The sequence below is a fragment of the Delphinapterus leucas genome, chromosome 15, assembly GCF_059928025.1.
Source record: "Delphinapterus leucas isolate spDelLeu-1000000601 "Yukka" chromosome 15, BTC_Dleu_Yukka2, whole genome shotgun sequence".
Taxonomy (NCBI): domain Eukaryota; kingdom Metazoa; phylum Chordata; class Mammalia; order Artiodactyla; family Monodontidae; genus Delphinapterus; species Delphinapterus leucas.
Window position 1 is genome coordinate 41,836,864 of NC_143143.1, and position 15,395 is coordinate 41,852,258.

The following is a 15,395-nucleotide window of genomic DNA, read 5'->3' on the forward strand; positions in this document are numbered from 1 at the left end:
CTTCTTTCACTCCAGGACCCAAAGGATGGTTACAGTTGGCAGAGGTGTTAGTAACCCGAGTCTTGCCTTGGCTTTGCTTCTGCAGAAATCATGTGTATCAGTCACCAGAGAGACTGGTCTCTGATAATTCATTCCATCCCAATTAACTAGTTTAACTCATCCTCATTAAACTTGTTTTCAAATTTAATTCATCCTAACTAAACATTCTTTCAGGCTAAAAACACAGTTGATTTACTCATTATGAGAAATATACCTGCTGACTGGACTAGGGTTTGCTGATGGCCTGTGAGCGCATTTTCCTAGGAGGGAAATAAATCTATTGCAAACCCAAGTACAGATTCAAAGGTTGCTTCATTCACATAGAACAGAACAGAAAAGAGGAACTGGGGGCTTTATGACGTCACTGGGATCTAGACATCACCAGGAGAGGCAAGTTGCTGAAGGGGCTTTCTACCAAACCAGCCTGGAACCTTGGAATCATTTGGGGAAGTGTTTAAATAAGTTCCAAGATTCCAATGATGCATCATCCTACTTTATAATCAAGTCTTGGGAAAAACTAGGGTTAGGTCAGGCAAAGGTTATAACAATTAAGATTTATTTTAAAAGGTTCTGGATTGTACCTAGACTAACTTTTTTCACATTTTATTATGAAAATTTCCAAACACACAGAAAAGTAAAAAGAACTGTACACCCACATACCCACCACCCAGATTCTACCATTGACATTTTATTACACTCCCAAATCTGTCTCTCTCCATTTCCCATCCATCCATCCATCAGTTCCAATCTGTTATTTGTCTGCATTTCCAAGTAAGTTGCAGATATTAGTACACTGTTTTTTAGCTTATACTTTGAAATTTTTAAACATCCACAAAAGTAGATATGAGTATAATGAAATCCCATGTACCCTCACCCAGATCCACAGTTGTCAACATTTTGTCAGTCTTATTTTATCTCCTTCCCTCACCCACACTTTTTTCTTGAGTAGTTTAAAACAGACAACATTTTTCTCTCACAAATACTTATATCTCTAACAAGGATTAAATACATTACCATTTAAGAAGATTCTTTATTACCTAGTCCTTGTCAGTTTGCTTTGGCTTTCTCTAAAAAAGTCTGTCTGTATTTGCTGTGTTTGAATCAGGATCCAAATGATTTCCCTGTAAACTGGTGGTTGGACCTGGGTCCAGGATTACATTCCAGGCGGGTTATTCTGGCAGAATGACATCCAAGGCAGTGCTGGTCCTTCTTACTCCACCTCCTAAGGCAGCAGGTGTCTACTCGTCCCACCGTTTGTGCTGCCAAGGCTGGGCCGTGGGCTCGAGCGTTGGCAGATGGATGCCTCTGATATAAAGCTTCCATTACGCAATTTTCTCAAAGTTAGGATCCTTTCCTAGATGCATTTCATTCACTTGGACTTAGAAAATGGTGACTTTTCTAACTCAGTTCTTTCTTCTGCATTTATTAGTTGGAAAAACTTTTCCCATCAACTACTTGGTAACTCTGAAATTTTTTTTTCAACCACAGAGGCAGGGTAAATGCTTGATTCTATCCCTTTACTTAACCAGTTTCCAGAATAATGAGTTGTTGCCCTAGCAGCATCCAAAGGTTGGGTTGTTTATATTTTTGTGGTAAAAACACACATAAACATAAAGTTTACCATCTTAACCGTTTTAAGTGTACAGTTCAGTAGCGTTAAGTACATCCACATTGGTGTGCAGCAGATCTCTAGAACTTGTCATCTCACAAAACTGGAGCTCTGTGCCCGCTAAACTAGCCCCTATTCCCCCCTCCCCCAGCCCTCGGCAGCCACCACACTACTCTCTGTCTGTGAATTTGACTACCCTCAGCGTCTTATGTAAGTGGGATCGTACCGGATCTGCCTTTCTGTGACTGGCTTATATCACTTAGCAGAATGTCTGTAGATTCATCTGTGTTGTGGCCTGTGAATCCAAAGGTTTTTATTATTTTTAAAATTTTATTTACTTATTTATTTTTCAAACGAACTCATGTATTTTTATATATTTGCTGTGTATCAGTCTGCGGTAGTCATTATCCTTTTGGTTCTCAAGCTGTCCTGTCCTTGGCCAGTGGAAGCCCCTTCAAGGGAACCCTCAAGGCCTTTGCACACAGCTCAGAAGTCTGAGAACTTCCTTACTTCCTGGAACGACAAGGTGCTCCAGGCTCATCTGGTGCATTTCCTGCCCCAGACCTGGAATATAATGCATTTTCCTAAGTGGGCCTTGTTCCTTTTAGTACTGCATCTAAGTACTGGACTCTGGAAATTCCCTTAGCCCAGAATATATTAGGTTCCAGACTCTTCTGGATAAACTGTCTAATACTAGCTTGATTATGGGGGCCTTTAACAATGTGGGAGGTTCTTAAGTCACCCAGCGCGGCACACGTCTAATGAGTCTCCTGTTTCTGTTTCATAGGTTTGAACAAGCACCAGCCTCAGGTTTATGGAGGACACCATCGGGTCAGTGTGTTACCACCTTGAAAAGACATGATAATTCTATCCAAGAAGAGGTGGTCGCGAAGCTGTCTGAAGTTTTCCCAGTCAAAAACGTGGACCGGAGGACAAGGGTTAGTAATTTTTATTTTTTAAAATAAGTTTCAACATGTACAAGTTAGTCATTTGAGGAAATAGTTACATTCTTAACAATGATTAACATATTTGAAAAAAATGATAAGTTGTAAGTGAGGTTTTTTGGTTGGTTGGTTGGTTGGTTGAACTGTCTGATCTCAGGCCTTTTGCACAGTGTTATATGTAGGCATCTCAAGTCCTTACATAAAGTTAACCCAGGTCCTGGAGGTAACCTAATTAAACATAGCTACCACAACATTTGCCCAGGGAATTTAGGAGCATCTTGTAGAATTCTGGTTTTCTTTCTCCGCTCCATCCTTTAAAAATACTGTATGGTCGTTTATGTCAACTCCGCAAATATGTACTAATCCACTTCTGTGGATTAGGCTGCAGCCCAGATCCACTGGAGGGAAAGAGAGAAATCCCACGTGGTCCCTCCTTCAGGGGAATGGCATAATGGGATGCCTGCAGTAAGAACACGGCAGAGGGTATGGACCCTCAGGAAAGGGAGCCAGGCCATCTGGAGAAACAGGGCGGGAGCCGAGGGGTGTGCGAGGTGACCCTTAAAAGACAGGCAGGATTTTGACAGGCTCAGAGGGCAGGGCGATGGGCAAGGGCTGTTAGGAGCCCAAGAACAGACCAAGAAAGCCCACACTTTTCCAGGAAACGGAGCTGTTCTCTGTGGCTGGGGAGTGGACTGCATCTGGGGACGGGGATGAGAAGCTCTAGGGATCACCGCCCACTGTGCAGGGTCTGGCCCAGCTCGGGAGCCGGTGTTCACGGGTTCAGCAGAGTTTGGAAAGCCGCAGAGCCCCTTGAGCCAGGCTGCAGGAGGGCCTGCAGGGCCTCAGGGAATTTAGCCTGCATGGATGGGAGGGGGACGGCCAAGGACGAACCCTGCCATGGCTCAGCCAGGACAGTTGGGGGCTGACTGATGACCTGTCACTAGGGAGAGCGTGAGATGCTGGACACGAGCTGATGGAGCCCGTTCCTGGGGAAACATGGGGAGTGCGGGGTGGGGGGTGGAAGACCAGGTCCAGAGCGGCCGCCCCATAGACATGGCCTTTCTTCTCCTGAGCTTAATGTCTTGTTTGCCTTGTTTCCAAGTATGTTTTTTCTTTCTTTTTTTTTTTTTTTTTTCTTGGCCATGCTGCGTGGCTTGTGGGATTTTAGTTCCCCAACCAGGGATTGAACCCAGGCCCTCGGCAGTGAGAGTGCAGAGTCCCAACCACTGGACTGCCAGGGAATTCCCTCCAAGTATGTTTTTTTATCCTTATACATAATATAGTGTTCTCAGGCTTTTTGATCATTTTACAGTTTTTATTTTTATTATGCACAATGTTCAGGATTCCGCATGTGCCCCCGCTGGAGGCAAACCTTTCCCCTCTGTCCCAAAGCCACAGCCTGTGCTGCCATGCAGTCCAGAGCCTCTGCATCACCCTCCAGCCTTCCCAAACCCCCCTTTCCTGCCCCCTTAATTAAAAGAGAGTAAAAGGACTTTTTGTTTTTAAGCATTTCAAACATACGTACATGGAGTGATACAGTGACGCCATTGACCCACACTTGCACATGTGTTACCCCTGCACCATGTTGTTTCGGACTCCCTCGCCCTCCTCCTCCTTCCCTCCCCCTGCCCTTTCTCTGCTCTCCCTCCTCGCCTCCTTCCTCCCCACTTCCCTCCTTCTGGAGTAAATTATTGCAGGTATAGATACAGCCCCTGGGCACCCCTCACAGTTCCTGCCCTTTTCAAAGGTAACCTTGTGTGCATCCTTCCTGCACACATTTTCATTTTACTGCATTGCGTGTGACTCAGTAAATAACCCTTAGTTTTGTTTTGTTTTGTTTGAGGTATGGTACCATTTGTGTGAATGTTCTTAAAGAAAGAACAGTATTCTTTAGGAGGAACAGAACCTGTGCTTTTTAGATCCGTTCCATACCTATTGATAAATGTAGATCCTAAAAAGGATTTTGTTTTCAGGTTTTATTATCCATCGTATTTAGTACTGTTTTGTAACGACATCGTTTTCCATTCTTGTTCACTGCAGCTACCCCAAATCTCAGCCATGTCAAGGGTGAAATAAGTATTGGTCTCCTGCCATTTGCCATCTCATCGTCTTTTTTTTTTTCCTAAAGGTGTTGTTTATATCAGGAAAACATATTCCAAGTTCCAGATGACCAGTTCACTCATAATTTTTCAAATAACAGCTCCATCATTAATGGGAAGGGGGCTTCCCAATTAACAGTTTATGAGTCAAATGATATTCTTCCTCCCCTAGTAGGTTTCTTGTTCCTTTTTAAATCATCTTAGTGACAGCCATAAAAATTACTAATAAATGAATGACAAAATCCATCCTTAAGGGACTTCCCTGGCAGTCCAGTGGTTAAGACTCCATGCTTCCAACTGCAGGGGGCACGGGTTCAATCCCTGGTTGGGGAACTAAGATCCCGCATGCTGTGGCACGGCCAAAAAAAAAAATCCTTCCTTAAAAATAGAAGCAAGCAATCAGTTTCTCAAATAGGTTGCGACTGAAAAAATGCACGGCCCTAAAGACTAACGTTACCAGTATGATGTGGGCAGGGGCAAGCCTTACAGACGTGAGAACAAAATGCTTTTCTGGGCTCTAGGACTGTTAGATTCACAAATCGTTTTATGATTAGCATAGTCAAGTGTCTTTGAGTTGTTTTCCTGTATTCGAACAATATATACATTTAGTAAATAGTATGGGTTCAATGTTTCTCTGTAGATAAAATCTTAAAAGTAGGAGATTTTCAAAATTTAAGGAAGCACTACTAGACATCACTTGGTTAAGAGTCTAATGAAGCTCAGAAATACTTACTTTGATCTCTTGGGTAAATGGCTAATTAAACAGCCACATGTAAATGATGTTTACCTGTGGGTCCCTTGCTGTCAGCTGGAGTCAACCCGTCTCCTGAGTAAATACATCATTAAAGCTGCTGAAATTTGGATTATGTCCCCCTGAGACCAGATAAGATCCACAGCACCCGCATAACCTATTAGGCAATTACATAATTGAGCTGCATGCTTTTAAATCAGGAAAATTTGTAATTATGTGAAAAAAAAAAATGAGTTGGGTGCTTCATTAAAATACAAAGTACCTTAATACTGCTTTTCTCCCAAGTGAAGCCTGCTTCCACCCAGGGGGACCTCTGCAGGCAAAGCAGCCCAGCCTGCCGGAGTCACTTGCAGAGCAGGTGGGAACGGCCACAGAAACCCCTGCCCCTCTCCTGAAATGAGGGACTGGTGTTCTGTTCTTCTCTCTTGAATACTCGTTCACTGGCTCATATGAATACTTCCCCTTTCTTTTCAGTGCTACATCGATGAAATCCCCTTCCTCTCCTGTAACTCAGATAAGACTTAAGTAATGATACTCGCGTTTCTCTAACACTGAAAAATTACTTCCGGTGTGCAGGAGGAAGGTTCTTGAGGAAGGGTCAGTTAATCTGTGTATGAGGGGAAACATCCATGCTGTCAACATCTGTGGTGTTTCATTCTCTTGTTCTTCTGTGTCTGCATTAACAGCACTGGTTTACATATGGAAGGTAATTTTATTTTATTAAGTGCTTTCACGTTCATTTTCTCTTTGTAGCACCCGTTGCAGAAACCGTATTCTTCTAGAGCTAGCATATGTTTTCTTTAAAAAAGTAACAGGGAAAAAAACAAACTTGGAATATTAAGGTAAACAAAAAGAAGAAAGTTGCCTGTTATCCAACTGTCCACATAGAACCCTGTTGACACTGCGATGTATGGTCTTTAATATTTAACATATTGACAAACGTGGGTTATACTGTTTGTGTGCACGGGCTCCATGTTCCCCACTTGTCACAGGTGAACTTTCTTTCATGCCGTCGCGTGTTCTACATCCTTTCTAACGGCTGCACAGAGACCCCTGTGTGGCTCTTCCACTGTCTCTTTAACCAGGCTCCTGGTGTTAAACATTTTAAGTTGTTTTTAATTTTTCCTCTAGTAAAAAGGTTTCAAAGAATATCTGAGCAGTTCAGTTTTTTACAGATTCCCATGCGGTTTCCTGAGAATGATTTCCTAAATGTAGATCTGTTAGGTCAAAGGGTATGTGCGTCTCTCAGGCTTTTGCTCTGCACTGTCAGATCTCACCCTGGAAGGGTCATCACTTACCAGGAATGGATGAAAATATCCTTTCTCTGAGCTCTTTATGAAACTGGATACTATCAATTTTTTTTTTTTGAGCACCAAATTGAGAAGTGCCAAGGAGGTCAAATTGCGGTCACATTTTTCTCCCACCTATTTGTTAGCCATCTGTATTTCTTATTTTATATTGGTAATTTGCCAGTTCACGTTCTTTGCTCATTTTTCTATTAGGTTAGTAATATTTTTCCTTACTGACTTTTAAGAACTCATATATGAATTTGTATTATTTGCTACAATATTTTGAGCAGTTTGATTTTCACCTTTCATTTTTCTTAATGGTGTTTGGATACAAAGCCTTTTCCATTAATATCTTCATTTATCTATTTATGCATGTGAATTTCACAATTGATAAGTTTCTAGATGTAAATTGAGTCAACCTAGATGACTCTTAGGGTTCTAGGCCTAGCAAGATCCATATTTAGACAGAACTTTGAGAAAATGAGCCAATTAATCCTAGGTGTCCTGCTGAGCGTAACTCATAGGACAGTTTTTCTTTCGTAAGATCTGAAATACGGAGGTGTCGCTCTCAGTCATCCTGTAAGTATTGTGTGCCTTGGCGCTGAATTTCTAAGCGCTTTCTCCTGACTCCTGGGAACGTTAGAAAAGTGAGGGACTAGTTCGTTGGTGTTGACTTAGGCTGCAGACTGCTAAGAACGATGAGGCAGTCTCCAGCACCACCACCACTACCACCACCACTGGGCTTCAAATGTATGAGATGAGAGCGAGCCTTTACTACCTAACAAATAAGTTGGAACCCAAGCACGGGCCATTCATAAGCACCATCAGAAGGTCCATCTTTGGTGGCATTTTTCAGATAGAGAGCCCCACTTTGCAGAGCCCTTCAGTCACAGGTGGGACGTGCAGGGCAGCTTGCTCACTCTTTGCGCTTTAGTTCTTTCGCCGGTCACACTGCAAACTCCTTCCGTTTGGGGCCTTCCTTAGAAACGCACCTTTTCAAAGATCTGCAAACAGTACATCTTGAGAATGTATCACAGATGTTTTTCCTGACTCTGCATAAGTTGTTTTTGATGGGCCCTTTGAATGGACCTTCCTACCGTTCCTTGTCTCAGGCTGACTTTTGTTTCTGTCCCATATTGTCATTATTTCCTGCTTGTTAGGGACTTAACTTGTGAATTCCTCTGCGGATGACCCGCTGGGCAGATCTACCGCCATCTCTGTTGGCTTCATGGTCCAGCAGAGTCAAACCAACCATTCTCATGCTGTAATTTGACCATCCATCAAAAACCCTTATAGATATAAAATACTCATCTCTGACAAGTTACCTCTAGAATTAGTAAGAGAAATCCTAGAGATATGAGTATTAAGTAGTGAAGATAAATGGGATAAAATATACGAAATAAATGAAAACCTGCAGTGTGCCCTGCACTTACTCACCATGGTGCAAAAAGAAGGCTCAGTATAGAGCTGGTGACACTGGTGGTATTCTTCGCAAGCTTACAAGGCTTGTTAGAAGGATGTTTGCAGTATCATTATAGCACTTTAGTCTGTGTTCTTTTGAAGCCCAGGTGGAACCCAGCTAAAGCAAAAGAAGTTCTTACATGAAAGGGACGTGCAAAACAGTGATGTTGATTGTGTGTCATCATGGAGGGACTAGTGAGAAGTAATCCGAGTTATTGAAAATCTAGGACAATCTCCATTGTCTGCAAATTCTACAGTATAAAGTGTAGAAAGCCTCAACAGTCCTTTAACAACTTTATTCTTAAACTGTGGGTTAAGACAGTGGCTATTGTGAAGTCATGCCAAGAAATTATTAGTTACAGCTATTGCGTAAGATAATATGAGGAAGAAATACATACTTGAGGCAGTCTCAGAAAGTTTGGATTATTTTAAATATCAGAAAAAGAAAATTATAGTTTTAACTACAGAGATTAAGCCAATTCTTTTTGTCCATCTTCTAAAATGCTTTCCATATATCCAGAATTATTGGGTGCACAGAATAGGAGCTTACTCTCTGTGGGGACAGACAGACTAGATCAGGATGGGCAGAGATCTTGAAATGAGACATGCTTGGATGGTCCAGAGAGCATCCTGATGGTTGCGAGATGGCAGCTCCTGTCCTTCTGGACAGATTCTAGAAGCAAGTGCAGTGCCATGGTTTACATGGGCAGCTGGGACTGGGCACTATGGCAGCCAGTGATGGGAACCAGCCCTGGCCCGAGCTTCAAGGGAGGATGGTACACCTGAATGCCAGTCGGCAGAAACAGGGCTCCTGTTCAGTTCATTCCAGAGTTATCCCAGTTGGAGTAAAATCCAAGGCCCACTTTATACAAATGTAGGAAAAGCTCCTGGTTACAAGAACTGGACAGACAGGTCTCGGCTGCAAGGCTAACTTGACACCAGGTCTTTTGGCCAAGGAGACTAGAACTCCTTAAGTCCCCTTCAGTCCACTTCTGGCCCCTCGGATAAGCCATGGGTCCTGGAGGCCAGCTGGTCCTAAGGCGGGCCGAAGGCAAGAGCCTTGCAGGGATGTCAAGGCTGATGACAGTGGCCTCGGCCAGACTCATAAGGCTCAATCTTCAAGGTTTGGCCTCGGCGATTCTTCACATCCTTTCATGTTGATGACAAGGAAAGAGTATGATATTCCCCTTTGTTCACTAGATGTTTGCATTGTTACCGTTTCACTCTTGCATGGAAGATGACCAGGGAGCCTCTGCCCAGCTCCTCCTTCCCTTTCACTTGAGGGTCTCAGGTCCATTCCCCACACAGTGGGTCGGACCCTGCCCCGTGTTTACTACTGTCATCAGGTACCAGGGAGAGGTCGGCGCCACCACCTAGTGTTCCTCTCCCACCGCCGGGGCAGGCTTCCACTTCCGAGTAGGGGGAGAGAGAGGCTTGTGCTCTGGCAGCGGGACAGCGGCACCAATGGTTGTTCAGCTCTGGTCACCAGTATATTTTTATTTCTTGGGGGAGGAGTGCTGACCTGGAAATGCACTGGCATGAGTATTAACCTATCCTATTAAGTGCCACTTTTTCTCTGCCTCTCACGTTGGCTGTGGTAAAATCCCTGCCCACCTCCCTGCCCAGGACACTTCTGGCAATGTCGACAGTTCAGTGCCCTGTGAAAGCAGATAGGCCATGTGGCAGCTGAGTTTCCCCAAGCTCCCCGGCAGGCTTAGTGGCAAAGTACAGTGTCTTTATCCTTCGTTGAAGGTTATGATTTCCAATAAGGTCGGCTCTCTTTTTGCTTTAGTGTATCCTCCTCCGCCCCCAAGTTTTTCCACAATCTTCCCATTGAGGGGAAGTTCAGGGGTCATTTCTTGAAGAATGGGGATACCGTAAGGTCACATTTTTCCAGATCTCCTTCTCAGTCCAAACCAACTCTGTCCTCACGTGCCTGAAAAACAGGATTCGTGCAGTGAAAGAGTAGATCTTGGGTAAACCACCCAGGTTAACAGAGGTGGTCACGTCTCATATACATACTTCCCAAGTAGAAAAACATTGCTTACATAAGATTCAGTCCTCAAAAAATGTCTTCTTGTGAGTGTAAGTTGTTGTAAAGAATTAAATTACGCTGGAAAATAATCAGGTGTTATTTTATCTTGAAGGCATTTTAATTTCAGTTAAATGTCAGGAGACAAATTAAATCCTAAGTAAAGCTTAACCTAAAATAACATTTGAAGGCTGGGTCTTTGAGACCAAGGGGAATGTGACTCACCACGGCTTGTTTTCATTTCTTTGTGCTTTCTTTTATGCACCGTAGGCAACAGCATTATTGAAAAAAGGCCTCACAGGAGAGCATAAGGATAGGTCGGCTGCTCACAGCAGTGAATCATCTTGCAGCTTGCCATCCACTCTGAATGACAACAGTGGAATGAAGAACGGAAAGCCTGCTCTGTGGCTCAGCTGTGTTCTTACAAGGGAACGAGGTTGCTATTGTTAAGGGTCTGTCCACAGCGAAACTGCGTTCAGAATCAATGTGACACCCTCTTTCTCAAAGTGTGCCCATAAAATAAAGCTTCTAAGGAATACCTGTGATTCAATATACATGACATGTTACTTGTTTTATACCACCTTCCAGAAATAGGTGTTTCAAGACTGGGAAACCTAATCGTAGGTCTGCAGTTCTGCCGAATTTCCAATAAAATATGTTTTTGTAAGTTATGAAATCTTAACAAAATTAACAATTGATAATATATACTTTTTGATCATCCCACAAAGATGAAGATGATTCCATTAAAATGATACCGTAAAGAACTGAAGTTTTTGATATCACCTAATAGAATTTACTCAAAATTATTAAACATTCTTTTAAATTATAATAGAACCTTATAAAAGTCTAAACAGATGATTAAGAATCAATGAATTCATGACCCCAAAATTTAATAAGCAATTTTTAGTATCTAGAAATTGTGATTATTTTAGTGTTACTGTTAAGCCGTGCCAGTAAACCGCTATAATGGCATTTCCAAGATAGCTGTGAGTTGCTCAGGATATTGTCAGAAGTTGATAATGTGCACAGGACCTGAGGCCCACTTATGTTAAGCCCCACACAAGTCTGATAGATGTAAGGTTAAATTGTTTTGCATGAAAGCAGCATAGAGATACCTTAGCTTTCGAATAGGTTTCCTTTAGTAACAGTGTATTTCAGATGAGATAAACTAACCAAGAAAAGAAGATGGGAAGGCAATGCAAATAAAAGGAATGGCAGTTAAAAAACCAAACAGACAAAGGCCTATTCCATCCATATAACCTTGAAATACATTTTTATTATCATATGTTTGATTTTTAGAAGTTTCCAGTGGCTGCGGAGACGAGAGCGCAGAAGAAAGCATGGCAGCGAGGATGCCAGTCACAGGTAAGGTCGTGGCTGCCTGAGGGCCTCAGATTCAACTTCCTTATATAACCAGAACATTTCAGGTTGGTGGTTGTGGACTCTGCGAAGAGCAAGTGCATTCCACTACCACGTGCTGCAGCAAGGGATCAATCCTGAGAGCATGAGGTGTGAGCTTAGGTTAACATAAAGGAAGGTAGAAAATAACCCTGTCTGCTGAGTCCTTCAGAATTGTTACATGTTTACACGTGTGAGTGTCCCACCCCCCCATGAGCCTTTCAGCACCTGCGTCTGTGTGATAAGGTCAGCCCCCATGGGGAACACCAGTCATTCTATGGCCAACTACAGATGTTTCTGATTTCCCTCTTTTCTTTCCTGTAATAATTGAATGTATCATTATACTGTAATAAGAGCAGGAAAAAAACCAGTGCTGGACAAGAAGCTTGCTTGTGCCTCAGTTACAAAGCCCATCTGATCATTTAAAAATTTTAGCAGTAAAGTTTCATTAAGATCTGTTAAGATTTCTGCACATATGTTAGGTCTGTTTAGGTGAAATCTAAATGTCATTACTTATTTTAGTTTTAGAATATCAATAGCAGCAATTAGTATTCTGAACAGAGTTCTTATTTGTCGTACATCTAAATTTACTAGTACCTTATTTTGTAAAGTGGTGTGCTACTTCATTATAAATTCAAAGGTCTGACCTTAAATATTTATGCAAGTAAACACACCATTGCACGGAGGTACTGAGGCATGCATCTGCATATGTGTTAGTTTTGTTGTTTATAAGCAGAAGAGAATGGTTTCCTTTATGGCAATATGATTCATGGCCTGATGATTACTTTTAAACCCATGTATCTAGAATGAACTCTGATTTTGAAAAAGGAGTTTATAGTAGAGCAATTACTGTATATATTCTGCATCAGATAATATTTCACTCCAAAATACAGAGGTTTTCTTTTCTTTTAAACATTTTCCCTGGTGATGCGTTTATTGCATTTTTTTTCTTCATTTTGAGAAAACTCTGATAGAATTCCCTGTTTATTTTTTTATTAGCAGAGTTAATAGAAGTGTAGATGATCCCAAACTGCAGATATCCAAGAAGTCATTTGAATGCTTTCCTTTTGCATCTACCTTTGAGTGCAGGATCTCTAATGACCTCTGAATTTGTTTCAGTTAGAATCCTAAGGGCTTGTTGGGGAGGAACCAGGAAGTGACCTCATTGCCTATTCTTCCTCATCTGTTCAGTATCAGTCAGTGACTGTCCCCAAATTAATACAGATGTAGTCTTCCCATGGGACTTTTTAACTGAGGTACTGTTGACATGCAACGTTACATCCGTGTCAGGTGCACGAGGTAATGGTTCACGGTTTGTAGACGTTGCAAGATGATCAGCGCAGTCAGCCTCGTTAATCTCCGTCACCACATGTAGTTACAATTGTTTTTCTTGTAATAAGAACTTCTAAGGTTTACGCTCTCAGCAACATTCAGATATGCGGTACCACAGTGTTAACTGTAGTCACAGTGCTGTACATTCCATCCCCAGGACTTACTGATTTTATAACCGGAAGTTTGTACCCTTTGACCCCCGTCACCTGTATCACTCACCCCCTACCCCCCCACCAGTAATCTCCAGTCTGTTCTCTGTATATCTCAGAATTTCTTCTTAAGAGAGGAGATAGTCAAGTACCAGGGTTTCAAGTCTTTCTTCTCTTCACGTGGGAAGAGGTGTGATGTACTTAGAAGTAATACGGACTATTTGCCATGAAGGTTTTTTTAAAGAAATTGTCATTGATCCATCAGTAGTTCACAGTTTAAAAAATGCTTTGTGCCTGTTATAGGCCAAAGCAGAAGGCATATAAAATAACCTGGGGGATGTGAAAAAAGCTTTCCGAAGCATTTTCTTAGTGGGAGCCTTGCCGTTCTGCGCCCTGCCACCACACCCCTCCTCTTCGGCACGTCCCGCCAAGTTCCTGCCAGAGGCCTTGTGCATCTCTGCTTTGCATATTCCATGGTCTCTGCGTATTCCTTGGTTGCGTCTGTCGTTGCAGCTCCTTTGATCTCCAAGTTCTTGACCTAAATCTCTTTACTAAATGTTTGTGTCTTTTGCCATGATTATTTGGAGATTTGGCCTTTGGTGAAGTAAGGCAGGTGTATCGTTTGATTTAAGATAACGGAGGCCACCTCCTCCTTTGTAATAGTTCTGTTGAGGCTCTCCTGTCTATGTGGGCCACAGTCCTTCTGGAATATTCCAAAGAGAAGGAACATTTGTGAGGCTGCCCACTGGGAGCTGAGGAGATGTGGTGGTGGATCCTGGGCTTTGGCATCAGCCGTTGTTGTCAGCTCTTTACTTCCTGCTCTGTTTCTTCACCCGTCTGAGCCCCTGACCTGGGCTACTTTAGTGTAACTAAACCCAGGCGATGTCAGGATTGAAAGTGACTTGTTAAAGCTGCTTCCTGCATCAACAACCAGCAGGTTACAGTAGTAACTTTGGACAGTTCGGAAGTGCTCATCCTCAGGGTGGGTGCTTCTGTGTGATTCTGCCTTATAGCCATCTCCCAAGGGATGTGGTAGAGCGAGGTCACAGGGAAATCAGGGTCCGGCACAGGAAATTGGGCAGAAGTTCTGAAGTTACACCGTTTTCAGAATGATGAGGGTCCTGGGAAAGTTTAACCTGAGAAGGGCACAAAAGCTATTCTTAAATATTTGCGGGGCTGCCAGATTTACCGAATATAGTCATAGAGTGTAACTCGGGAGCCCTGTTAGTGAGTGTTGCAGCAAAGGAATCCACACCCAGTAACGGCAGAACTCTCTAGCCTTTTTAGTCGGGTGTCTTCCAGGCATGAGGTTCTGTGCCAGGGCTTGAACCGTGGCAGGAACCTGCTCTCTAGAGGGGCTCCGTGGAAGGGTTCTTGCTTCTGGGAGCAATGACATTGCTTCTAATGCTAAGCCTGTGATTCTCATTCCGTAGTGAAGGGATCAAATGAGCCGACGTTCTCATTCATTTCCCTTCTTATTGCATATCCCCACCACTTAAAAGAGTTTGCTGTCACTCTGAAGGCATCGGCCTTGTTAGTCACTGTCATGGGGAATGTGAGTTTCACACTAGTTCCTGTCATCTGTGCGGAGACTTACGTACACACCCTCCTGCACACACACCCACGCACACAACCACAGCCTGTGATCTGCTTGTTGACACAGGCTACCCCTTCCTTTAGTCTGGTTGTTCACACTAAAGAATCCAGGTCAAAATCAAAGATTAATGTGATTATCTATGAGTGTGTGGTTTTCTTTATTTAAGAATAATATATAATTTGCATATATGTTACACCTTTACTTGGGCTGAGTCCAGGGAATACCAGGGACAGCCAAAGACCAGGTCCCTGCCCTCCTAAGCCTCCATCGTCTCTAACCTTCACAGGAGCCCTGTAGGTAAGCAAATCGTTCTACACATGGTCCGGCATACTTGGAAAGATTGAGAGCCCTGTTGAGGGCCATATAGCCAATGTGTCAGATCTTGAATTACACTCAAATTTCAGGAATTAAGCCCTGAAGTCCTTCCATCCCACCATGCAGCCTCTTTTGTTTTATGAGAGGCGCCTGCATCACGGCATCTGGACCAGTTAAACATCGGTTTGTATCTTAACAAAAGATGAGCCCTGCAAGGACGATTTTGAGAGTGATGATGAGCAAAGCCTGGAGAGGTGGGCAGCTCTTGAGGATTTCTGAGTGTGGACTGTCCTGGGGTGGCCCTTGTAAAGCGGAGTGAGTCTGTACCCCTAGGCGAGCCTGAGACCACGAAGCGGGTACAGGACAGTCAGGTCAGTGTT

General features: G+C 43.1%; 1 protein-coding gene across 4 annotated transcripts in view; it reads left to right on the forward strand.

Annotated features, from left to right (window-relative positions):
- KIZ (kizuna centrosomal protein) overlaps positions 1–15,395 on the forward strand; it is a 113,838-nt gene that overhangs the window by 74,737 nt on the left and 23,706 nt on the right. For 3 of the 4 annotated variants that reach the window (XM_022594206.3, XM_022594207.3, XM_089896514.1), the window contains 3 exons: positions 2,436–2,586; positions 10,495–10,660; positions 11,524–11,589. In XM_022594206.3, the coding sequence (XP_022449914.2) occupies positions 2,436–2,586; positions 10,495–10,660; positions 11,524–11,589 (383 nt within the window). Of the gene's footprint in view, positions 1–2,435; positions 2,587–10,494; positions 10,888–11,523; positions 11,590–15,395 lie in introns of all 4 variants that reach the window. The other variant, XR_002647464.3, reaches the window with a different exon arrangement.